This window comes from Rhinatrema bivittatum, chromosome 2 (genome assembly GCF_901001135.1).
Source record: "Rhinatrema bivittatum chromosome 2, aRhiBiv1.1, whole genome shotgun sequence".
In the NCBI taxonomy this organism is placed as follows: Eukaryota; Metazoa; Chordata; class Amphibia; order Gymnophiona; family Rhinatrematidae; genus Rhinatrema; species Rhinatrema bivittatum.
The window spans coordinates 227,314,822-227,342,559 of record NC_042616.1 but is presented as its reverse complement, the minus strand read 5'-3'; the positions used below and the strand labels follow the sequence as shown (position 1 = coordinate 227,342,559).

The following is a 27,738-nucleotide window of genomic DNA, read 5'->3' as shown; positions in this document are numbered from 1 at the left end:
TGCCCTCCACCACCCCCGTCCCAGACCAATCGAGAAACAACCCATAATTCCAATTCCTCTTAAATCTCAAGTGCTCTTGGACACCCTCGAAAATCAGGAAATCACAGTCTCTGTGTACGGGTGCCTCCCCCTTTGAAACTAAAACAAAAACATATGAGAGAGAGAGAATCTACTGTCCAGATCATTGTGTGTCATACAGTGCCTTCCATAAATGAGTACTCACCCTTTAAATCTTTTGTCCATTGTGAACAATCAAAGCTTGTCTTCAGTTGCATCCAGTGTTGCAAGAAGTATCATGCAGAGCTGAGGCAATGTAAAATTCTTAATACAGAGTTATTGTAAGTGAACAACTCATGACTTTGACACACTGCTGAGGGTTTGCGTTGTGTTTTTTTTATGCTAGCTCAGCATTATCCTACTGGTTTCACATTAGACTCGAGCATTCCTTGCAGTCCGATCAAATAATATACCGGTATTTCTGCATCCATACTATTTCCATCACCTAATCTTGCCATCTAGACCAGCTTATTTTACAGAGAATTGCCAATCGCCTATTTTGCCCAACCAACCTTGGTACCAAATTAAAAATGTGAGCTTAAATCTCCACACTTAATTGTCTATCCATTCAGAGCTTTGTAATTTGCATGTCAATGCTGAAGTTTCAAATCAAGCAAACTCTCCTCCTATCTATTCTTGTTTTTTTAGTAAAACTTAAGTGAAAAAACTTTCAACTATAATAGCAGCGATGTAACTTCAAACCAAAAGTCCATTATAGAAAAATGTTTCATTGTTCAAGCAATTATGCAGCAATGCACCCAGAAGTGTCAGTCAACGTAAAACTGTACTATTGAAGCACAGAATTTCTCATTCAGGCATTTGGCGCGAGCAGATTATGTAAAACGTTATTGGCCTCAGCTACAGTGTTAAGCAATTGCATTTTAGCACTGTGCCATATCCTTAACTTTACCGGGGTATTGCAGGTCAATTGATTGTTTCGCCTGGCCAGTTCAGAACACACTTGTGAAAATTCCTTTCACTTGCTCACTACCCCACTGGAGACATCTAGGAATATATATATTTTTTTACCTTGGTGCATAATTTCCTTTCATTTCCTGTATTCCTGCACTATTTTCTTTTTCTATGCATAGTTTAAAAATTTGGTGATGACCCATGGAAACTCTTGTGTTCTTGTTTTAAGACCAATTTATCGTGCCCGCTCCACTATTGTGTTTCCCACCAGCTCCATGGCTTCTGTTTCTTGTGGCAGCCATGAATCCAATAGGGTAGGTAACTGTATCTGCCACATTTTCACTTATGCCAATGAATTGCAAGTTGTGCTGTGAGCAGTTCTCAAGGTTCTTTATTTTGACAGTTGTTTCCAAATCTTTCATTTGTTTTTTCAACTCTGATGCCTAATTTGCAGCTTTGCTAGTTAGTGGGATAAACTTATTCCGCTTACTAGCACTGTATATTCAGTGGCTTAACTGTACCGCTGAATATACCTGGCTATCTTAAAATTAAGAACATAAGAACATGCCATATTGGGTCAGACCAAGGGTCCATCAAGCCCAGCATCCTGTCTCCAATAGTGGCCAATCCAGGCCATAAAAACCTGGAATGTACTCAAAAACTAAGTCTATCCCATGTTACTGTTGCTAGAAATAGCAGTGGCTATTTTCTAAGTCAACTTAATTAATAGCAGGTAATGGAATTCTCCTCCAAGAACTTATCCAATCCTTTTTTAAACACAGCTACACTAACTGCACTAACCACATCTCCTGCCAACAAATTCCAGAGTTTAATTGTGCGCTGAGTGTAAAAGAACTTTCTCCGATTAGTTTTAAATGTGCCACATGCTAACTTCATGGAGTGCCCCCTAGTCCTTCTATTATCCGAAAGAGTAAATAATTGATTCACATTTAGCTGGATAAATTTATCAGGCTAACTGTAGGATAGCTTTTTGATCTGACCAGATCTAGCTGTCTAAATCAACCAGCTAGCTCTGAATATTGGACAATGTTTCTGGACCCTGTAATCCTGCCTGTAACTCAGTGCTCTATTAAAATGAATCTCTCTAGGAAGACACATGAGCCTGAACAGTCCATTTATGTGCACTTGTCTAATAGTGGCCCTAAAATACAAAGCCCAAGAGTAGGAAGCCAACACGATGTATGCTTTTAATATCAATGTGCTTTGCCTGTAATTTCTAAAGAAACAGCAGAGTCAAATGAGGCATATTGAATCAAGCAAGTCTCAAGAGTTAAAAAGTCATTTACTGAAGGGTAGAACAAATTTTGGATCAACTTGGACTTTCCAAGCTCTTTCTTGATAACTATGAAAGGCTATTCTAAAAAAGGACCTGGCATTTGCCCAAGACTTAGCTCCTTGTTAACCTTTTTTTTTTTTTTTAAACTACATTAGCAAAACGAAAAGCAGACTTTGTATTTTTCAACTAGGCCATGTTCAGGGTATCATAACAGAGAATCATGAATTCTTCAGTAAAGTCTCCACAGGCATTGTAGCAGCCTACTTACCATGGTAGACATGAAGCTATGGAAGCATTTGAGATAAGCATATAGATGAGTAAGACTTATGGAAAATTATTGACCTATTTGAGTCCACAGGGGACTTAGGAGGCCAGATGTGTGGTCAATGGCCATGTTAGTATTGCTGGCTGTTTAGCTTATTGCAGAGATTTGTGGTTTGGTATAAGAAAAATGTAGAGCTTGAGGGAGTTAAGAGGGGATCTTTATGTGCTTATCTACTCAAGATGGTGGAGAAAGAAAAAACAATTCATGGATAAAGAGAGAGATTGTTCAAGCAGACACTATGTGACTGGCAGCTGGGACATATCCTTAGCATTATGTTCAGGATAAGTGGGCAGAGTGGATAGACCAGTTGGTCTTTTTCTGCTGTAATTGACTATCTTGCTCTGTTACATTTATTGTCTTTTCCTTTCTTGAGACATATAGTAGCAGGGTAGTTGGATGAACACTGAGAACAGGCATACTTAACTCCTGGCAATTTCAGGTGCCTATTGAATTGCTAACAGATGTCCTATGCAGCTGTTGGTGTCTCAGCATGGGTCATTAATACACTGGCCTTTGAAAAGAGTTCCCCTGCCAGGTCTTAGTAGTCATGTTTTTCATCCAGTTGCTTGAGTACCCCAAGACATGTAACTTTTCCTTCCATTGTGTCTTAGAAGTGCTTATTATAAATGAGCTACATTTAACCCACATATTGCTTCTATGACTTAGGATTAATATCCATATAAATCAACAGTTCTATACAGGTTTGGGTCGCAATTCCCTATTTTGCTGACCATCTGAAAAAATGCCCTTTTCCAGTTAATGATAATATTGGGAATTATGCTATTCTTGTGCTCCATTTCATCCCTCTATTTGCCTTTCTCTTTTTCTTTTTGTGCCATCCTAAGTACTAATTTAAGAACATAAGAATATAATTTAACTATAATAATGTATTGGTGCCACTTAATCTTTTGTTTAAGGTATTCTAGAACACACTCTTTTAACTGAGTTAGACTCATTAAGGCGGTTGGCCAGTATATCTCCTTGCCCATACAATTCCTGCAGGTATTACCAAGATACCAAAATCTGATGAACTTCTCCATCTACAGGCAGGTATGAATTAGCCATTACATGTGGGTGGTGATGCCTGATAGCATCGACATGGACCCAACTATCAGAGCTCAGTAAAGACATTACTGAGCAAGCACAGGAGAATAAAGGAAGATTGAAAATATAAGATGATGTTGAAGAGCATGAAATAGTCCAAGATCAAGAAGCTTGCAATAAAGGGCTTTAAGGTCTAAATCTGCGGGTATTAGATGTCCATCATGGATACACACTCTGTATGCTATTGCTGTTTGGACTCAGACACTGATTCCTCCAACTACTATAGCTGTAATTGGATGTCCCCTAGGGTGAAGCTGTATTGCGTGTGAAATTTGGAGGCTCCAGCTGCTTAGAACTCCTAACCTCAGTGTGAGGCTGAGCAGCAGGATCACTCCTCATCAAGATGCAGAACATCATCGAGTTCCGTTGCAATAAATCGAGGTGGGATATTTTTCTCTCGCTCAATTCCATAAACACAAGAAGGCTTCCCCTCCCCAATGTGCTGGCCTCTGGATGTACCTCAGGTCAGGGATTAAATGAGGTACAGATATCTGAGGCAACAGAGGCAGCGTTGAAACAGCACAGGGACAACCCCCCTCTTCAGAGTCTTCTCCATCGGAGCCAAAGAGGAGGTCGTTGCCATTGACTTGGGGCTCCAAATAAATGGGGCCCTCCTGTACACCAAGGTGGGACTTAGTTTTGGCAAAGGAGCCATCTTTATTCATAGCACGAAGGATACCCATGGCACCACGTCATTTTATCTGGATATGGGTGCTGTCCATGTCCTCAGTGTGGAGCTTACATTCTAAGGCACAGTCACTAATACACTATGCAGTAGATCACTGCTCTGTCCGTGGTTTTGGAGTGGAATGCTTTAGCGAATTTATCCAAGAATCTCATGTTGACTGTCATAGTGCTGAAGGAACTACCAGCACTGGCTATGGAGCAAGGTGACAATCGACAAGAGTTGTCCATGCAGCTGTTGTGGAATGCCTCTGCAGTGGGGCTTTGCTGGAAGCCCTGAGGGAGAATTAGCAGACCTGAGTTTCTGAAGAGAATGTTTCCTCAATCTCCAGTTCTGAGGGTTCCTCAACCAGTTGGCGACGAGTTTTCTGAGTTAGTGAAGAATTTATTTGCTTTCTAAAGCCTTGAAGACTGAAGAGAGGGATTAGAATCTCTCCTGTCCATTTAATAGGGCTGCTAAAACTCCTACACTGGTGCATTTATTTGTGCTATTTATATACTATATATTAAATTTCTTATATTCCACCAATAATAGCACAAGCCCTCACAATGAGGTGATGGACCACCCTCCTCCAGGGGAGTCCTTTCATGAATCAGAGGGCGGAGAACTGTGCTTTGTTCACTCTGAGTTCCATCCAGATGTTTCCCTGCCAGACCTGTAGAGGTCTCTGCCTCCATAACTGCCTTCATCATCCAGGTCATGGCTTAGTATTCTCCTGTTATCAGGAGATAAGATGGATTCCACAGGAATTCCATCTGATCCCCTTCCAGACTTCTACAGCATATTTCTTCTCTGGAGGATCTTTGCTACTCCAGGTTCTTGGAAAAGCTGGCAGAGATATTGTATATCAGTATTAAGAAGAATAAAGACCTAAGAACAGACATCTTTAGGCAACTTTAGTTTCTTGCATCCCCAGTGGATTTTGTGACTATCCCAGTTTACAAATTTTTACAGGATCTGCAGACGAGGATGTGGCAGACCATCTATATTGGGCCTTCTTGTAGCATGGAGAGTGACTTGAAATCTGGAGTGCAGGCCACCTTGGACTTTGCTGCACCACTCTGTGGTGATATAATTGACTTTGACACATGCTATACATACTTGTGAGGCCTCCAACACACCCAGGGAAAGACCCAAAGGCGTTGGAAGACCTTCATAAGAAGGTCTTCCAAGGTTCCATGCTGAATGCCCAAATTGCAGCTGACCAGTTCTTCATGGTGCAATGTCTGCAAGAATGTGCCCATAAGCTAAGACCCTTGGCAGAATCATTAGACCATGAGCAGGCAGACTTCCATCGAGCAGTGGAAGATGTGGAGGAATGTGAGAAGCACTTTATCCATTCCAAATGCAAAGTTTTTGATACTGCATCCAGGACTTCAGCTGCTTCTATAGTGGCCCGAAGTCTCTCATGGTTATGAGCAAGTGATCAAGAAGATATGCATGACCGACTTGCTGATGTGCACTGAAGAGGGAGCAAACTGTTTGGTGACCAAGTTCAAGAGACAATGGCTTGATTAAGGAGCATCAGTCAACATTTTAATTGTGTTTAGCTATGGTGGGGGCCAGCTGGCCCCTGCCTGATGCCCTTTCTTCTCTTATAAACACCCATTCTTCCAAAGACATCCCTTATAGTCCTTTCAGTGTTATCGAGCTCCTTCTACTCTTCAGCAATAGCAGTTGCCTACTCAAAGTCAGCAAAGAGAAATGTCATTTTGAGACTCAGCTGCAGATGCAGCCTAAAACCAGGCTCCAATTTTGACAACTTTGAGAACCAGCTCTTTACATGGGGGGATGGGGGGGGGAAGTATTCTGTCCTTTTGTTTTGAATAGCTCCAGATCATCAAAGGTCCAGAGAATTGGGAAGCATGTCTGCCACTAATGTTTCTTTTGCCCTCTTCCAACCTAATGGATTATAGTCTTCAGCTCCAACCATTCTCAATCTGCTCAACTGCAGCTGGAGGTGGAGTCTCCCCAGTAGTCCCTAATCTCTAAGAAGACAGGGAGATTAAGGCCCATATTGGACTTGCAAAGACTAAACAAATTGCTGATTTGGGAGAGGTTCAAGATAATAAACTCCCTCCAGGCAATGCTTCTTTTCATTCAACTGAGGGATTAGAGGTGTGCTCTAGATCTGATAGATGAAATGCATAAATTCCATTTCATCCCACCCTTCTGAAATCCTCAAGTTTGTGATGAAAGATGTGCACTACCAATTCAAGGTGCTCCATATTGGCCTCTCAGCAACCCCAAGGGTGTTCACAAATTGCCTTACAGCAGTGGCAGCACAACTTTGTCAGCAGGTAGTCTGCATATTCCCATGCCTGGACAATTGGTTCATGACAGGTCTATCTCTATCAAGAGTTCTAGAGTCCCTTGTGAAGTCCAGCTTCTTCAGTCCCTGGGCTTCCTGGTCAATCTTGCCAATTCAAATGTGGTTCCAGCTCAAAGAATTCAGTTTATCGGAGCCTGCATAGATTCACTTCAGGAAAAGGCTTTTCTCCCTATTCATGGGCTTGGTAAAGGCGTTACTTCAGAAGGACTGAGTGTCAGAAAGATTGGTCCTGGTTCTCCTCAGCCTTGTGACAGCTGCAGTACTTGTGGTGCTCTTGACACATCCACCCATATGGGACTTCTGGTGAGGCCTCTGAAGCCAATGAAATCAGCTCTATTATCCCACCAAATAACTATGACCTCTGGGATAAAACTATCCTTTTAGTGATGGAGAAACCTGGACATTTAACAGGAGTGTGTCTCTCCACATATTCCACTGCATCAAGTGACTCTCCTAACTCTTCCACTAAAGGAAGGTTACACAACGTGGTGCACCATAGACCCAAGGATTGTAGTGCATGGTTGTGAATCATCTGCAAATCAACTGCCTGGAGCTGCAAGCCATTTGCTATGCTGTAAGGGCTTTCTCTCTCCTCCTTTCAGAAAGGAGGATCTTAACATGGACAATCAAGTGTCCATGTTCTACATCAAGAGAAAGGTATGGGTTTTTATGCCATCCATTGACATTCATAAATTATATACCCCAGTCAACAAAATGGCTGAAAGTTCCTATTCATGCATCTGATTAGCTACAGATAAGCTTCCAACTCTTTTCTGCTAAGCTGGAATGTTGATATATTCTATGCATAGCCACAGAAGCCTCTAATCACCAAGTCTATCCAGAAGGTCCTTCAGGACAAGACAAGGATAATCCTTATAGCACCAGCTTGGCCTTTACAAGTGTGGTATCTATATTGTTTCTCTCTCAATTATGTTTCTGATTCCAATGATGTCCATTGCTCTTAACTCAGGAGGACAGCAGATTCTGCCATCTGAACCTGCCATTGCTGGCACTCACAACATGAATGTTGAGTGCACTATAGTCTCCTCCTTATGTCTTTCAAAGGAGATGGAGGACATACTGATTTCGGCTAGAAAGCCTTTGACCAGAATATCTTGTAGTTTCAAGTTAAGGAGGTTCTCGACTTGGTGTGTGGCCAGCTCTCTGGATCCCTTCTACTGTGACCTGAGGGTTGTGCTTCAGTATGTATTCTTTCTCTCATCTTCAAGCTTCATTACTTCATTGTCTTAGGGATTACTCTGCAATTCACTCTTTTTGGCAAAGCATTTTACATTTCCTAATGATTATAACACATAAGAAAGTCCCTTGGACTATAGCTTTTTGGGTTACATAGATAATTATGTCTATATTGGCAAGGATCATACATTTTTAATAACAAAGGAATTCTCAACTGCTAAAAAAATGTATCTTAAATAAATGGATTTACACAGATAGCCTGGTATTCTTGATGTGGAAAGCTCTCATGTTGGATCTGCTGCTACTTGAACATAAGCCAGTTGCCCAACTTTCTCTCACATGCAAATGTTTTCATGATATTTGGCATCCTTTCTTTGCTTCATTACCTGTAGAAATAAGATTCAGTGATACAAATTTGGAATGGTTGATTTCCCGTATGATTTTTTATTGTACTGACAAATATATTTCTTCTTTATGCTTTTATATCATTCCCAAGTTGGCAATAATAAAAAGATTTTTAACAAATCATTTGAAAATTAGACTCTTTATTAATCTTGCCAATCAGCACGACTATCCCTTTAACTTTGCATTCATATCAACTGCTCCTAGGTCTCTATTGTCATCAGCTGTTAGCAATTCAGTGCCAGCAACATTCTGCTGTGTGCCTTCTAAGACACCATTTGAGATCCTGATGGAACTATTTGTTGGGTGAGGCCTGAGTTCCTCTGGAGTCTGTCTTCCCACTGTCATGGATGTCTCTAGGTTGGGCGTATGACACCCCTATGAGTCAGCTAGGGAGGACCCCAAAGATTATTCATACTACAGGGAGATTCACTTGAAAGGGGCCCCAAATATTCTGTAATCTCTCTCACTAGAATGAAGCAATCTGAACGAAGCAACGTGCTCCTAAGTATATGGAGTTTCGAATAAGCTGGGATGCCCCTGCGTCGGAGTGATGAGGTAGGCGTCAGACAGCCGTCGCGAGGTTTAACCTCCGTTTGTGAGATGGAGCAACGTGTCACACATCGGCAAAGAGCATAGCAGAAACGGAGTCCTTTTTCGGCAACAGGGTAATTTCAAAGGGGCTTTGGCCACCACGGTCGCTGGATCTGACACCATCAGACTTCATCCTTTGAGGTATGCTCAGACACATTCAGGAAACAAGGAGCGCCATGTCAAAATGTGTCTGGCGGAAAATGGCGATCACTTCCAGCATTGCATGTAACGCAAAAGATTACACATACGTCAAGGTATGTAGCGTATTTTTTGGGTTCAGATTGCTACATCCTAGTGGACGTTACAACAGAATATTTGTGGCCTCATTTGAGTGAATCTCCCTGTATTTGATATTTAAGTATGTATTTCTGTATGTTGTTTACATGAATGCATCTCAGGTAGCTTTCTGGTATTAATATTTTTTATTATAATTAATTTTATTTTATTATTTTACAATTAATGTGGCATCATATATCTGTTAGTTAATATACTAATTTAATGAAATTTCTTTTATTCTGACTTTCAGAGTCTTTGGAATAAATTCTTTCAGGATAAAGAGCTTCGAGCAATGATTGAACAAGATGTAACACGAACGTAAGCAAAACAATATTTTCACAGTTTTCAATTTTGACTTTATCATAATAGGGCAATTTTCAAAGCCATTTACAAAGATAAATAGTTGTTATGTGCATAAATTCACTGTCTGAAAATTGCCCTCCTTCAGTTTGGCTAAAAATATGTGTATTGTTCTACAATCACATACTTTTAGCAGCATTTAGGAAAGGTGTTAAAGTGTTTGGACAGAATTAGAAAATAATATATGTGATTATATTTTCAAGCTAGAAAAGCAATCCCCAGGAAAAGTTAGTACAAATGTCTATTTCCCTGTACGTACCAGGATCAGTCCAGACTGCTGGGTTATGCCTCCCCTCCAGCAGATGGAGTCAGAGAGAAAACTGAAAAGCACCCCCTAGATATACTGGTGCGCCACCTGCAATCCTTCAGTATAATCGATATCAAAGCAGAAGGAATGTAAAGCAACCCCTCCGCTAAATGAGCCAACAATTAAATATGGCAACTGACTAGATCAAGTAGTAACATTCTCTAAAGTCAAGTAGTAACATTCTCCAAATAACTAAACCCAACCGGAAAACGAAATGGGTAACCACTTACCGGATCAACTTACCGGATACCAGTTAGAGCGAAAAGCTGAGTAAGAAAGGGGTTCAAGCGGACTCTCCTGAAACAGACTCTCGGGCGGGCGTCTGGACTGATCCTTGGTACTACAGGAATGAAAATTATCAGGTAAGAAACTAATTTTCCTATGTACTCTGTAAGTTTCAAAGTAAAAGTAGACATGTACATTCTCTTTGACACTCGATTCAAAGTCCCCAGATAAAAAGTACACAAGGACATTGTCCCACAGTGAATAGTTTGAAAATTGCCCTCCTAGAATATGGTTTTCACATTTTATGTCTTCCAAAATATGAAATGTTAGAATTATGTAAAAAGTGTCTGTGCCTGTCCATCAGAGGGGAAAATGACTCTCCAAAAAAGGGTTGGAAAGTCACCAAATTTACCCCAGGATTCATCATTCCGCTATATTTATAGCGGAATGATGAGTCATGAAAAAAAAGGGGCGGAGGAGCGATAGTGTGTACCCGGCCACATCGCGGTGGTGCATTTTTGCCCACTGTGGTTGCGGCCTTGGCACACACTTGTCCCCGTACTGCCAATGGGAAAAGTTGTGTTATTTCCGGTGCTACTGCTGGCGATAATGTCTAAAACATTATCGCCCACAGCGGTACCGGAATCAAACACAGTACCAATGCCTTTTGACTTGGCATTGGTACTGTGTTTCTTTATCATAGAACAGTGATTGCGGTTCATGTACAGAGTAGGAGAGCTTGTATTTCCCTAATTGGATGATTAACTTGTTAATATTGCTTTCCCTGATTTAAATCTTACCGTCATAATGGGGTAGTTATGTGTGTTAGGGCGTTATCGCGTGCAATAACACCCTAAAACATGCGATAACGGCCCATTGCATTTTATGAAATGACCTTGCTAGCTTGTGGAATAAAATGGGCTTATCTCACATAAATGCTTTCATCATACATCTTACAGCTTATCTTTCTAGAACGCTATAACAGTGCATATCAGTACCCGCAAGGAGCTGCTTAGTTGAGGAAGCTGCCTTCCACATTCCAACCCACATTTATTAATTTCTGCAGGAACTTATTCTATTTCCAATTTTAATCACATACATATTTACAATATCTGAGGCCTAATTCCACAATATCCTTCCCTGTTCATGCTTCTAAGCATGACTCTACTTCAGATCCGAAAATTCAAGTAATTATTTAAATGTTCTTCTTCACAAGCTTCTCTGTTCATCTCAAGATACATAGTATATCTCTCTCGCTTCTGGGTGGGACTTAATAAAGCTCTTTGAAGTTCCTTGGCAAAACAATTCAGGCAGCACAAAATAAGCAGAAAGAAAACATAAAAGCTCCCAAGGAGGCAAAATGATGACAATATCATAAAATTGTTGCATGCCCAGAGTGCCAATCCATGACTATCTTTGATGCATTTGACTTGGCAGATAACTCTGCAGCAGTTGATACTGATGATCTTGAATATAACTGGACATGGGATCTATGTTTTCCAGCCAGGAAATCAGGACCATGTCTATGATATATCGTTCAAATTAGAGAATCTCTTTAAAGATAAGGGGGTCCATACTGAGTAAGCCAGGGAACGGGTAAGTTTGTCCTAGTAACTTTAACTGGATATTCTGCAGAACATACCCGGATAAGGGTTCCACTGAATATATTCAGCCAAAGTTCCTCAGGCAAACTTATCTGGGTAACTTTAGGACAATGATTTTTCCAAACAGATTTAGCTAGCTAAGTTTATCTGGCTAGTGCTGAATGCTGGTTCTAACCAGATATAGATTAGCTCTGCCTCTGGAATGTCCCTCACTCTGTCTTTTTTTAGCTGGGTAATTATTTACCTGGGTAAAATTTCACCAGTGAGAGGGATGGGAAACTCAAAGTTGGGGTTTGCCCAGTATTCCAAAAGAATCTGGACAAACCCTTTTGAATATCAACCTCAAGGTGGTAAGCTCTTTTACCAAGGTCAAATAATCTCCTCACCTTAAAAGTCTCTGTGTTCACCATAGTTATTATGTGCTTCTTTAATGACATTGTAAAGGAGTGTATGCTAGACCCTCTTTAAAAAATACCAGGACCTGGCATTTAGAGAGGATAGTAGGCCCCAGAGGAGAATAGAAGAAAGTGAGAACTATGCTAAAACGACTTATCTGTAAACTGCTACATTTCTATTTTCAGCACTGCTGAGGTAAGCAAGCTTTTATTTGTTAATTTGCTTGCAAATAATAAAACTCTGTAGGAGAATAGCCAGAGTCCAGACTGTTCTGTTTTACAGCAAGCCAAAAACCACTCATGCTGTGCTATAGACATCATGTGGAAGGCTTTCAAGTTTTGTTCCGTCTTATTGGTTCATATGCTGGAATCTGCCCTATCACAAGGACAGGAATTTAATTTCTTTTATGATGACTAGGATTCACACTAATTATCGGCTTATGGATCACATTCTGCTCTTAGAATGTTTTCCCATGGCTGACAGTTTCCTAGACCTCAGGAATCACATATTTACCGAAAGGTACTTAAAAGAGGTTAAACAGAATTTTTATAGCTGTACAGCTGAATCAACACTATCTTCTCTCTTTTGACTTGGCATTGGTACTGTGTTTCTTTATCATAGAACAGTGATTGCGGTTTATGTACAGAGTAGGAGAGCTTGTATTTCCCTAATTGGATGATTAACTTGTTAATATTGCTTCATGAACAGAAGCCAAAAAATATTTGTGCATCATGGAGTCACTAATGTTTTTGATTATGTATGTCAAGTTTCAGATTAATCCTGTTTTCTTTTAGGCACTGTTTTCATAAAAACTAGAGGAACAAACTATAATATAGATTAAAAATAAAAATAAAGAGGACAATAATCAAAAGGTTTTACATAGATAAACATCTTTACCCATGTAAAAATGTGGTTTGATCATTGCCCCCTTAGTACAGTGAAAATAGAAAGTGTTCATACTTTATCCACAGAGAGTGAGTTAAGTACAATATTTTCTGTTTGGGAGTGTGATTAAGCTTTAAACTATATTATTTTCGGTTTGGTCATGTGATTATATTTTGAAGTATATAATTTGCTGTCTGAAAGTGTAATAGTCTGCCCTCCTATTGCACAACAAGTCCGCAGCCTTGGCATCATCATTGACAGCAATCTTACGTTTAAAAAATTCATCTCTGACACGGTTAAAAACGGATTTTTTAAGCTCAATACACTAAAGCGTATCAAACCTCTCTTACACCCATATGACTTCCGCACAGTACTGCAAGCAACAATTCTGTCAAAGCTTGACTACTGCAACGCACTACTGTTAGGCTTACCGAAAAACACGTTACAACCATTACAAATGCTACAAAATGCAGCTGCCCGCATACTTACTGACACACGCCGCCACGATCACATCACTCCCGCACTTCAGTCTCTTCACTGGTTACCCGTCGCATCCAGGATCATATATAAATCCATTACGCTAATACACAAAGCCATCCATAACCGAAACATGCTATGGTTCTCCGAACATCTGTACTTCAAAAAATCAAACCGACCAACCAGATCCGAGCATCAAGCCAGACTGCCGATCCCCTCTCCTAAACTGACCAAACATGCATCTACAAAAGAACGATCGCTCATCATAGCTGGAACCACAATATGGAACAGTATGCCCTCTGAACTGCGCCAGGAACCTTGCCACAGAAAATTTAAACAAAACCTAAAAACCTGGCTGTTCAAAAAAGCCTACCTTTGACTGACTGGGACCCACACAAGCCATATACGTCGCTGTTGTAACCTCCCCCTGTTTCACACTCCCTCCCTTACCCCCTTGTCCCCGAGAAAAGCTCCCTAATAGATATTTCTTCATGTAGTTTAATTTCGGTTATCCTTGTTACCCTTACGTCTATGATATTTATTCTCCTACTTATCTGTTAAACATGCTACTTGTTTTTTCTCCATTTAATATGTTTATTGTAAATCTCATTGCTGAATTACTGTTTACTGTAAACCGAGGTGATGTGCCACACGTGCCGCGGTATATAAAAATCTTTTAAATAAATAATAACGTTTTAAAAGCATACTATTTGGATGTTTCAAAGTATGATAGAGCTGTCACCTTGTTTGTTTTTACCATCCACTCACTCTAGCTCCCATCCACCCCATCTCAAATCTTCATTTATAGACTATTGAGCTATTAGGGTACATGGAAAAGATGTACATAATAGAAACCAAGTAGTTCTTTAGGAAAATAAGAGCAAAATAAAATGATCACTCAAATTTAAGAAGGAAACAGTAGTCTTTGAATACAGATTAAACAAAAAAAAATCTAGTAAATTTAAGAACTCATTTTTTCTAATAAAGGATGTAGACAGCAGTCCAGCAGCTAGATGGTCTTTTGCACAAAGTGCTGTATGTATGGTTATCTGCCTGATGTGGAGAGGTCATATATTTTGCACCCAGTACAAAGAGTGCTTAGCTTTCAAAGAATGAATCTGATCTCTGGAGGTTAGAGTGGCAGACCCATAGGAGTTGAGGCAAACAGAAAGGTATATAGGAGACCTTCAAGGACCTCACAGAGTAGTGCCACCTTCACTCTTCAGCCTCTGTGCTACTTAGGAGGAGCAAAGTTCCAGGAAGGAGATCATCGCCTTAGAGCTGCAGGAAGTGATTATATAACTACAACCTGCCTTCCAGTTGATGAGTTATCCTCTCACACAGGATGTCTCTCTAAATTGTGTGCCCAAGCAGGAAAAGATAAAACTGCCATTATTGATGATTTAATCATTAGAAATGTATACACCTGAGTGGCTGGTAGGTATGAAGATTGCTTGGTAATGAAGGTAGCAAACCTCAATCATCTTCTGAATAGAATTTTAGAGAGTGCTGTAATAATACGTATGGGTACCATATGATATAGAAAAATGCAGAAGGGTGGATTTGGAAGTCAAATGTAGGCTTTTAGATAGAAGATTAAAATCCAAAACTCTAGGGTAGCATTCTCAGAAATTCTTCCATTTCCATGTGCAGGACCCCAGAGGCAAATTGAACTCCAGAGTCTCAATGTGTGTGTAGCAGACACTACAGTCACGCTACCATTAAGTAATGGGTTCTCAGGTGTCACTGGATTAGTCCAGGATGGTTGATGAGCAGGTTCCATTCAGATTCAACCCCTCCCTTTGAGGGGTCTGGAATGGCCATCCCCCTGGTGAGCTAACATAGCAGTTCTCTGGCTGGAGTTTGGGAGGCAGTCCCTTTTGGTTTACACAAAGTTAAGAGGTGGTTAAATCGTAGATTCTGCTGTTTTCAGGCCCAGTCAGAAGAGCCAGGCAAGCCCTCCTTGCTGGTTCTGACCAGGGTTGGGAGGGGTTTTCCTCTCCAGTCCACTAATTACTGCTTTGGATTTTTTTCCCTCTGGGTGCATTTTATGGATTTAATATTTTAATTGGTAGGAGCTTTGCAAAAACCTGTACACCACCTGGGCCCGGGGAACCCTGTGAGACTGTGCAAGTTGGGGAAGACCTGCCCTGCCCTCCATACCCTCCACGAGTAAGGGGCTGCCAGTGACCTGCTGCTAGGATACACTCCGGTGTTACATTCACTTATTGGAAAAAGAATTTGATTTCAAGATCCAGGAGGAAGTTCTGGCTGCTCTTCCTTCCTGACTGAAGCATACAAAGTTGCCTGCTTCGAGAGATCCCTCTCATCAGGGATTTAGAGCAAAGAGAATGGAAGGACTATATAGAAAACAAAAGTCCAATAAATCATCTGACTGTGAGTAAAGACGAGGCTCAGATCTCTGAAGACACCCAACCGGTGCTTTCAAAACCCTGGGGAGAGAGAGAGCTTCTCTCTCTGAGCAGTCAGTAATTTGGTATTGTTGGCCAGTTGGAAGGGATGTTTTGCCCATCCAAAGGACTTTCTGTCGGGGAGTCCTTTGGATGGGCTTTTTAACAAGCCCTGGAGGGTAAAAGTTCCCCTGGCTCTGGCGTCAAACATTCCTGGAGGAGGAGATTGTAAAAAGAAAAGATTCTGAGGTGCTGTGGATTAATTTTTTCTGCCATTTTTCATACATTTACAACAGTAAAGATTTTATTTGAACACTAAGACAGTGGCTCCAGTGACTTTATTTGGCACATCCAGCACACACTGGGACATACAAGTACCCCTCTCCCCGGAACCAAAGTAAGGAAATGAGGGGTCACCCTTAACACTCAGGGCCTTGGGAGTAATCTACCCCCCCTCCCCCCCACTCGACAAGAATCTAGGCCCTGAAAGGAAGAGACTGTATAAAGCTAGCCTGGGGAGGTTCCAGCCCTGAAGAGTAAACCAAAGACTTTTATGGCCCTTTTGGGGAGCAGTCCACACCCAGGGATGGGGTTATATGAGGTTGAGACAATGATGCAGGGAGGAGGGCTTGAGATTTCTAAGGAACCGAAGAACATTTTAGGGAAGGGGGAGACTATTCTGACAGGATGGGTGTTGCCTTAAACTGGGAGGAGCCAGGTTGCTGGCACTAACAAAAAAGAGATTAAACAGATTTTAAGCTAAATTATTGGATAAATCTGACAGGTTGTTTTAGGAGCTCATGGTTCAGATTTCAGTATTTTGAAAGGATACTGTTAAAACAGAAAAGTCAGATTTTCCCAATACAGAGGAGCTAATAAAAGCAAAGGAAGCTCAGGTGGCTTTAAATGAAAAGCAGATAATGAATGCTCCAAAATTACCTGAATCATCTGCTAACAATAAGAAGGTGAAGAATTTCCAGTTGAAAAAGACCCCAGCAGCTTAATAGCAAGTAGCAAAGCACCCCAGAGTAACAGTTATAATTAATAATGTGGCAATAAAAGAAATTCAGATAGGAAACCAACACTTCCTCTATTGTGGTTTCTGTTAAAAGAAAAAAAAACAGACCAGGCTATAAGGCAATGGCAAGTTGCTCTGTCTTTACAATCACAGGCAGGCCCTGATATATTCCTCTGTTAACATTAAAAGATTACATGACCAATCATTGCTTTATTCTTTCATTACCAGTTAGTCCAATCATGAATCTAATCTAATATCTGTGCCCAATCACATATTACCGTGTCTACCTGTACCCTAATGTTAACGCAACACCCCATTTTCCTCCATCTTTGGTCTCATCCACCATTTCAGGCTTTAAGGCGACATGTCCTTAGGCCCTCCATTTTGAGAGCCACCTCATGCTGGGTGTCTGAAACAGTACTAACACAATACCTCGTGATGGTTTTCCTTATAGCAAACAGCAAGCATTGCAATTTTCACTGCGACTAAGGATCCAGGTGCATTGTACGCTGTCCCAGGGAAGTGTGCTCTGGCAACCGGCTGGGGCGCGTAAATTGCTTCTGCTCCCAAGGAGCAGTAAGTAAAAAAAAAAAAATAAAAAAATTAGGGGTAGCTAGGTAGGGGTTAGGGGTCAGGGTGGAGAGGGGAAAGGGAAGGAAGGTTAGGAAGGGGGGTAGGGAGGGAAGGAACTCGGGGAGGACTGATTGCGTAGCTGCGTGAATTCTTACAAAATTCGGCCCCCATGCACGCACACCCGCACATGCGCCCCAATCGTGCGGCCCACGGATTTTATAACAAGCACGTGCCGGCGCATCCATGTGTGTGTGCTGGGAAGTGCTCGCATGTTTTAAAATATACCCCAAAGACTTGGCAGCAGTGATCATAATGTACTTACATTAGATATAATCACTGGAGGACAAATACTGAGATCCAGGAGGCTCAAAAATTCAGGGAGCCACCCACAACATGGGGTAAGAGGAAACTGCCCGGTGGGAAGGAGATGAGCTGGGATTTGAGGCAGGAAGGAGGGCAAGAAATGTAGATGGAGGATGGGGGGCAGCTGAGACACACACACACACAAAAAATCAAAGGGGTGTGAAGTAATTGGAGGAATATATTAGTGGGATGGGTTGTGTGAAGGATGGATGTCATTAGGGGGCAAGGGGCTTTGCAGGCCTGTCTAGTGTCTATATTATGGTTGGACCAAGGTTCACAGAGCTCTCTGCTTTGTGGTCCCTCACAGCTTTGCTCCCCCATCCACCCCAATGGTGAGTTCTAAGGGAGGTGAAATTGAGGGACCTGTCGCAGTATAGCAGTGGCCAGCATGTGTAACTGATGCTGAACAGTAGAGGCAATTAAGCGACTATGGCAGATAAGAGATCCTATCACATTTTAGTGACTGTGATGATTTGCCACAACTGAATATTGCTCTCTAATTTGATGGCAGGGAACATGACATTAATATGGCCAATACTGGACAATGTATGTTTACAGATTGGGGTGCTGGTCTGCCTTTTGGTGTAAAACATTGGTAGTGCCGGACAGCTTCTATTGCTGAGTCTCAAGGCATATAGAAGTAACCATTGGCATGCTACTTCTACATGCCTATATACAAAGAAAGCTGGCAGCCCCCAAAATGTAAATGTGCTTGCTGTTACATTAGATCCTTATGACAATTGTTATGTTAGATTGTTGTAATCTGTATAAATTGCATTATGCTGCAGACATATACTCCATATAAACATAAGAACATAAGAAATTGCCATGTTGGGTCAGACCAAGGGTCCATCAAGCCCAGCATCCACTTTCCAACAGAGGCCAAACCAGGCCACATGAACCTGGCAATTACCCAGACACTAAGAAGATCCCATGCTACTGATGCAACTAATATTAGTTGCATCAGTAGCATGGGATCGCCTACACGGATCGCCTACAGTAGCATGGGATTGCCTACACAGTAGCATGGGACGCCTACACGGAAGGTAGGACGACTCCTACCTTCCGTGTAGGCGTCGTCCACGAGTAGAAGTATGGTCATCACAAAATTGGAGACATAACAGCCACTGTGTACCTGGTTAGGACACAGCACTACCCCTCCCGTAGCCCCTGAAGCAGGCACGAAGGTGCCGAAACATGGCCCATGTCGGGCAAGCAGACGCAAACCCGTGAGAAGAAGTTGAGACGGATGCCTTGATAAGTATTTACACATAAGCAGCGGGTCGCCTCAGAAAACGGGGAGATAAGGGGTTTTTTAGGAAAATAGTTTAAGAAGAAGAAAAATTGAAAGAAAAATGGTTTCACAAAACTTGGATAATAAAGAATAATAGACGGGGCGAAAGAAAAGGACACCCATCAATTGGTTGTCCTTCAATAGAGCCACCGTACATAAGCAACACCATAGCACAAGTGTTCCCTTGTATTGGTGTATGTTGGAGAATTATTACTGATGCAACTAATAGCAGTGGCTATTCCCTAAGTAAACTTGATTAATAGCCGTTAATGGACTTCTCCTCCAAGAACTTATCCAAACCATTTTTTTTTTGTTTTTTGTAATTTATGTTTTATTAATTTCAAAAAATAATAATACAAGAGAACATGAGCAACACTCAATACAGTCATGGAAGACATTCCAACATGAAACAAAAGAAAACAGACATCAGATGATGCCTCCAAAACACGGAACTGAGTGTACATCATAAAATTCCCTTCGCAAGTCCCACCCCACCCCCCTCCGCTACCCATCATGGAGTCCATAAGTGCAGCTTTTCCTTCTTGAGGCAGAAGATAGTCTTTTAAATTCTTTCAGTATCCTATCGATGATCCCGAGAGTCCTAGGTATATATAATGACACTTTGTCTAGGTATGCAGTACACAATACCCCTGAGTTAAGAACGGTACGATAGTGCCTTACAAAAGGATAACCTTTTCCCTTGACCATTGCAGCATGTGAGGTTTTACCAGAAAATTTCAGAAATCCCATGAAATTCAACATATGAGGACAGCCATTTAAGGCTTCCGTTAGTAGCTTTGACCGACAGCTGATGGCCATACGGTGGTACATGCACAGTGTAAGGACCTGGCAGAATACAGAAACTCCTATCACAATGTATAACGACCTTTACTTGCTTTACAACTTCTAATCCCTCAGAGAGAGCTGCCTGAATGTTCTACCTATGTAGTGTACTGAATAAATGGTTTCCATGTCAAATTATGCGAGTGAGTTCGATTATGTTTAATGGCAGTTAAGAAGTCAAGACGTCTATGTATTTGTAGCCGTGCCGTCACCTCCCCCAATGCTGGAATGGTGTTAGATTTCCAATGCTGCACTATAGCCAAGCGGGCTGCCATTAGGGTGTAGAGACAAAATCGCTGTTGGCGAATATCCACCCCTTCTATGGGCACATTTAGTAGAGCTGAGATGGGAGATATCGTGATCTGTTTCTGAAATAATTGTCCCAACCACCCAAAGACCGATTGCCAAAAGGGTTGAATAACTACGCAGGTCTACCATATATGAAAGTATGATCCCTCCTGGCCACATAACCTCCAGCATTGCGAGGGAGTAGATGGATATATTTTATGCAATTGCACCGGACATAAGTGCCATCTATAAATCATCTTGTAATTATGTTCCTGTAGTCTGGCTGATATCAAACATTTGCTAGCTCTTTGGATAATTACATTTCTAAGTTCGTGTGGGATCGTTGCCCCCAAGTCCCTTTCCCAGTGTGCGAAGTGCAGAAAATTGGCGTCCCCAGTAAAGATAAGCATAGAGTATAGTTTTGACACAACTTTAGTTAAAGAATCAGCCCGAATACAAAAGTGTTCGAAAAGGGATCGAGATTCCCTAAGTTATTTGATTTGCCCAATAGCTGAATAAAATGGCGAACTTGTGCATAAGCTAGATAGGCGTTCCTCGGTAATGTATATCTGGTCTCCAGCTGACTTAGAGACTGGATGTCTCCCCCCTGAAGTAAATGCCCAATAATAGTGACGCCCAAGGATTGCCATGTCTGAAAGGCAGAGGACTGATATCCTATTGCAAAATCTTTATTGTGAAAAAGAGCAGATTGGTAAAAGTAAGCTTGGGGACCTATCACCTGGGCTTTCCACTTTCCCCAGATTTTGAGGGTAGTGTCCAGAGACCAGGGAATGCACTTAACATGCGTCCATGTGGATTTGGGTTGCCAGGGCATCGCCTCTACCAGCATAGTTCCACTCATGAATTGAGCTGCCATCACCCACTGTTTGGGATTAACACCTCGGTTCATATCTATAATAGCTTTTAATTGCGCAGCCCCATAGTAAGCGTTTAAATCTGGCACCCCCATACCTCCCAATTTCTTATGTTGGTATAATATACGCCGCGCCACCCTAGGTGGTCGACGGCGCCAAATGAAATCGAATATTTTCTTTTGTTTTTTACGTATATAGGCGGGCTTCAGTAAAACAGGTAAAGTGGTAAATAAGTACAGAAATCTTGGTAGGACATTCATTTTGATTATGGCTATACGCCCCATCCATGAGAATGTACCCTTATGCCCTTGTCCAAGTCTCTATCGATTTTTTTTTATAGTGGGATATAGTTGAGGGCGAAAAGATCATGTAAGTTTGCGTTCAAAAACACCCCCAGGTACTTTAACGCCTTTTTTGCCCATCAAAAGGGGAATCGACCAGAGGTGAGTTGCTCCTCTTCTGCAGAAATATTAATGTTCAACAACTCGGATTTTTCTAAATTGACTTTAAAACCGGATATGCTGCTGAATTGTGCTATTTCCGATTCAACTCCTATGAGGGATTGTGATGGTTGTGTTATAGTGAGCATAATATCGTCTGCAAAAAGAGATAACTTAAAACTGCTGTTATGAATTGGAACCCCCAGGATTGTGGCGGACATTCGTATCCTAGTGGTAAATGGTTCTAAGAACAGGGCGAATAAGAGAGGCGAAAGGGGACATCCTTGACGTGTGCCTCTCTCGATGACAAAACTCTCTGCATACCCCCCATTCACCTTAACCATGGCCCGTGGCTGATTATATAATTGGGTAAGCCATTGCATAAAATGGGGCCCAAAGTTCATCTGGATCAGGGTGCGAAAAAGAAAAGACCAGTGGACCATGTCAAATGCTTTCTCAGCATCGATGGAAAGTAAGACCGTTGGTATCTATTCTCTTTTCACCCACCAGATCAAATCTAGTATTTTCCGCACGTTGTCGGAAGCCATTCGCTGTGGTACAAATCCCACCTGGTTGGAATGGACCAAATTGGGCAGGAAGTTATTGAGTCTCAACACCAGTATGCGGGCAAGAATTTTTAAGTCTTGGTTTATTAATGAAATTGGTCTATATGAGCTGCAGAGAGATGGGTCTCTACCGGGTTTAGGCAGGACAGTAATTCCAGCAATATTGGCCTGAGCATATAAGTGTTCACCCCCTCTAATAGCGTTAAATAATTCCGTCAGCAAAGGGGACAAACAAGGGGACAATTTCTTATAATATTCCCCCGAAAAACCATCTAAGCCAGGAGACTTATTATTTTTGAGGGATTGAATCACCAGCGTCACTTATTCCTCTTTGATGGGCTCATCTAGCATTGTTTGCTGATCCATAGTTAATTGGGGAAGTTCCATTGTATGTAAGTACTCATCAATGTTTTGGTCCTGGATTCGTTGGTCGGCACTATATAGATTGGCATAAAAGTCTATGAAGCATTTCCTAATATCTGTAGGATCCATGGTCAGCTGATCCTGGGAGTTTTTTATTTTAGGAATAATACTATGGACAATCTGTTCCTTCAGCTGCTTAGCTAACACTTTACCAGCCTTATCGCTACCTTCGAAATATATATGTTTAGTACGTTCCAGGTGAAAGGCCAGTTGTGTATCATCTAGTACTCTTAGTTTGAGATGGGCCTCCTTGAGCTGACAATAAACCTTATCGGTCTGTGATTTGTAATGTAAATTTGTTAACTGCCCTATAGTGGTGAGCAGCGCTAGCCGCTCCTTCTCCCTTTCCTTTTTAACCGCGGTAGCGCGGGCAATTCAGTGTCCTCGAATTACAGCCTTAGAGCACTCCCACAGGCAACTGATGGATACGTCCAGAGTGCGATTAAGGTCATAATACTCTGTTAGATGTCGTGTAAGGTTTTGTGTGAATAAGGCATTCTGTAAAAGAGAGGCATTAAGTCTCCAAAAGGTCTGTCCCTCTTGCCCCGGTCTGATGGAGATCTCTATCCAAACCAACCCGTAGTCTGACCACGTTATAGGTTCTATTTCACTTCGCTTAATTTTTAAAAGTAAGCATAAATCCATCAAAAAGAAATCAATGCGAGAGTATGAATTATGGGGCTTGGAGTAGAAGGAATATGCTGTAGAAACTGGGTTAAGATGACGCCAGGCATCAAAAAGGTGACTCTTTTTCATGGTGGATTGCAACATATATCTGGCCCTTTGCCCCAACGGATTTGGAGCCTCTGGGTTCATATAGGAGTTATCTTTGGAGGCATTCAGGGTAATATTAAAATCTCCACCCCATATAATGTAGCCCTCACCATGCGTCTCCAGAAGCCTTTTCAATTGAACAAAGAATGTGGCCTGATCATTGTTGGGTGCATAAATGGAGAGTAGTGAATAGATATCCCCTCCCATTCGCAACTTCATAAAAACAAATCTACCTTGATCGTCAATAATTGTTTCAAGTAAATCAAATAAAACAGAGGATGCGACAAGAATACCCGTCCCATCATATCTGCTGTTTTTCCCCGCAGCTGCCAGGAAGATATGGGGATACCCCCGGAACCTCAAAAGCCTTTCGTGATGTTTACGTACATGCGTCTCCTGCAAAAATGCGATAGACACATGTAATCGAGACAGGTCCTTCTGCAGCAAGTACCTTTTCCTGTATGTGTTTAATCCTTTAACATTAAAGGATGCTAATTTCAGGGTCATTTCGCCTCATATGTGTTGAAATAGAAGGATAAGGACACATACCGTTGGCCAGGCAAGGACTGATGAATACCGTTTGACTATGCAGCAAAAATTCTCTGGGCTTTCCCTGCCTATCTGGATTTTTACTCGGGTTCCCGAAGTTAAATATGAGTATAGACACCTGATGAGCATACCCCTCCCGATATCTTTTGTGACCCAGCCCTCTTCTCTCCCTGGGTCCCTTGCCCGTGGGGATCTCACCAAGAAATACAAGAGCGCCCCCGTCCCCTCTCCCCCTCCCCGAACCTTCATGCAACATAGAATTCGCTTTAACAGTAAACACTCGAAATCCACAGAGAAAGGTGTACAAATAAAATGTGATAATCTTAGAAGAATAGATCCTGTACATGTTAGGAAATCCATGCTGATATATTGGGAAGTCCAGGCATGTATTAGTCCCGTAGTCGAAACTGCTCTCCAGTTGCATCTCCTTGAAGCTTTAGGCGCTGTCAGCCCTGGTCGGACATGTTCCCATGATCGCTGCCCAAACGGGCGTTAGAACGCTTCTTGCCTCTTACCACTTTCTGCCATTTGTTTGAAACCGCTACCCGTTGCTTTGGCGCTTTGGCTGGCAGGTCCGGAATCTGTAACGGGAGGCCTGCATCTCGAAAGGTGGTCTCAGCTTCCGCCATGTTCTTCACCCTGTAAGACTTGCCGCCATGTTGGAAGGCTAAGGCGAAGGGAAAATTCCACCGATATCGAATTTCAGATTGTCGCAATGAGTCAGTAGCAGGGCGTAAATCGAAATGCTTTTTCAAGGTGCTTGCGGCTAGGTCTTGGAAAACCGCCACTTCAATACCGTTCCATACCCAGAGCCGTTTCTTTCTGGCGATGGCTAGTATTTGCTCTTTCTGGGTGTAGCTATTGAAGTTAAGAATTATATCCCGGGCCCTGTTGTCTCTGCGAGCTCCTAGAGAGTGATGAGCTCTTTCTATCATAATAAGCTTGGGATCCTGTGCTGCAGATCCTTTGGACCCCGCCTCCGGCTGTGTGAGTAGAAATGAGCAGAATCCGCGTGCTATATTCATGCTGTCCGCGTTCTCCGGGGTTTCCGGGACCCCTCGGAGGCGGATATTGTTTCGCCTCGATCTGTTCTCCTGGTCTTCGATTTTATCTGCTAACATTAGCAATTCCGTGTGCATTTCTGAATCATGTCGGGTCAATTCTTGCAGAGCATTTTCTTGCTCATCGAGGCGCAAATCGATTTCGTCGACTCTGTGGCCTAGAGCCAAAAGGTCCTCTCGGAGCTCCGAGAACGACACTAATAATTCAGTCTTGTTAGCCTTATTTTCTGCTCTGAGCTCCATGAACCACTCTCTCATTGTGTTTTTGTGGGTAAGTCAGCTATAGTCGGCGGAGGCTCAATGATTGCTTGTGGCGAAAGGATCGGGGCCTCAGCTTCCGTTTCACCCTCCTCTCCTACCGTGCCGTCCGTGAGAGCTAGGCCTGCCTTTTTCATTTCCGAAGCAGATCGCGTGAAGGAGAATTTTTGCAGCTCACTTCTCTTTCTAGTAGTCATCTGCCTGAAAAACTGTTGAAGTCAGAAGGATTTCTGCACTTTCGAGCGCGATAGACCTGTGGATTAGAGTGTTTTATTCAGGGGGAAGTGTGAGCCGAGAAATCAAGCGGCCATCTCGTCTCGTGGCGAACAGCGCCCCCCATCCAAACCATCTTTGAACCCAGCTACACTAACTGAAATAACCACATCCTCTGGCAACAAATTCCAGAGCTTTATTGTGCGTTGAATGAAAAGAATTTTCTCCGATTAGTCTTAAATGTGCTACTTGCTAACTTCATGGAATGCCCCCTAGTCCTTCTATTATCCGAAAGTGTAAATAACCGATTCACATCTACTCATTCAAGACCTCTCATGATCTTAAAGAAATCTATCATATCCCCCTTCAGCCGTCTCTTCTCCAAGCTGAACAGCCCTAACCTCTTCAGCCTTTCCTCATAGGGGAGCCGTTCCATCCCCCTTCTCATTTTGGTTTCCCTTCTCAATTGCAACTATATCTTTTTTGAGATATGGTGACCAGAATTGTACACAGTATTCCAGGTGCGGTCTCACCATGGAGCGATAGGCATTATGACATTTTCCATTTTATTAACCATTCCCTTCCTAATAATTCCTAACATTCTGTTTGTTTTTTTGACTGCTGCAGCACACTGAGCTGACGTTTTAAAGTATTATCCACTATGATGCCTAGTTCTTTTTCCTGGGTAGTGGCTCCTAATTTGGAACCTAACACCGTGTAACTACAGCAAGGGTTATTTTTCCCTATATCCAACACCTTGCACCTGTCCAAATTAAATTTCATCTGCCATTTGGATGCTCAATCTTCCAGTCTTGCTAACTATTTTCCTCATTTTATCAAAGTTTCCCTTTTGAAAGTTTAGTGTTAGAGCTGCAGATTTACTTATTGTCCCCCTTCCAGTTATTAGTTTAAATTTGATCATGTTATGATCACTGTTGCCAAGTGGCCCCACCACCATTACTTCTCTCACCAAATCCTGCATTCCACTAAGAATTAAATCTAAAATAGCTCCCTCTCTTGTTGAGGAACTTTATGTCTCTAGCAAGTCCTGATGTTACCTTTACCCAGTCAATATTGGGGTAATTGAAATCTGGTGCAAGTAGAAAGATACGGTTCCATTCAATCAGTAAACTGTATTTTTATTGTGAGCATTCATAATACATTCACTGTGGCAACTCCGTTAGTGTGACAGCAAGAAGCTTAAAGTCCCCCGACACGGTCCCGTGTTTCGCGGTGGCTGCATCGGGAGGGACCATCGGGAGGGACCATCAGGAGCGCTCCTGATGGTCTTGTATAAGATTTTGAATATCATTTGGTCCCTCCCGATGCAGCCACCGCGAAACACGGGACCGTGTCGGGGGACTTTAAGCTTCTTGCTGTCACACTAACGGAGTTGCCACAGTGAATGTATTATGAATGCTCACAATAAAAATACAGTTTACTGATTGAATGGAACCGTATCTTTCTACTTGCACCAGTGTTCCTATGTACTTGCTTATGTGCAAGGTTTGCTTCTGCTCAATATTGGTAATTGAAATCTCCCATTATTATTGCACTGCCAAATTGGTTAGCTTCCCTGAGTTCCATAAAAGTTATTTCTACAGTTATTTACCTGTTGTCCTTTATTCATGTGGAAGAGCATGTGTGCAAGTTAAGTCACAGGTGGTTCATCCATCTACCCATGTTGAGGAAACATACAGCAGTAGCATTTAACTATGAAAAGGGAGACTATGATAAAAAGAAGAAGTTTGTTATACAAAATATAAAATGAAAGGAACATTTCCTAAAGTTAAAAACTTGTAGGCAGTATAGACATTGTTTAAAATTACTGTCCTTGAGGCCCAGGCAAAATGTATTCCATGCATGCTTTATCTATATATTTATTTATTTATCTGGTTTATATTTGGCTATTTTGACAAAAGTCCCATGCAGATTACAAAATTACATACATAAGTACATAAGAATAAGAAGTTAAAGGAAAACCAAATGACTGCTGGTGTTGTTTAACAGTGAGGTGAAAGGCATTTAAAGTCAGAGGCATCTTTCAAAAATTGGAAAGCAGATCCAAATTAGGAAAATAGTGAAGATCATAAGCCATTGGCAAGTTAGATATAAAAAGAATGTTAAAAAGGCTAAGAGAGAGTTTGAAAATAAGCTTTCCATAAAGGTCAAAACAAGTAATAAACTCTTTTTTTTAGTACATTTGAAGCAAAAAGCCTGCAAAAGAATCCAAAAATTAAAATTACTTACCTGTAGTAATCTCCAGTTATAGGTAAGCAGAATCATGCAACCGAATCTCTTCCCTCTTTTGGGAAGTTATTCTTTATCATTCTCTATCTTTGCTAGTCCCTAAA

The 27,738-nt window shown here is 41.7% G+C and overlaps 1 protein-coding gene across 11 annotated transcripts in view; it reads left to right on the top strand.

The window, feature by feature from the left end:
* Positions 1-27,738, top strand: part of TBC1D5 (TBC1 domain family member 5) — a 1,653,915-nt gene that overhangs the window by 902,741 nt on the left and 723,436 nt on the right. For all 11 annotated transcript variants that reach the window (XM_029589267.1, XM_029589269.1, XM_029589266.1 and 8 more), the window contains one exon: positions 9,432-9,499. In XM_029589267.1, coding sequence (XP_029445127.1) covers positions 9,432-9,499 — 68 coding nt within the window. The remainder of the gene's footprint in view (positions 1-9,431; positions 9,500-27,738) is intronic.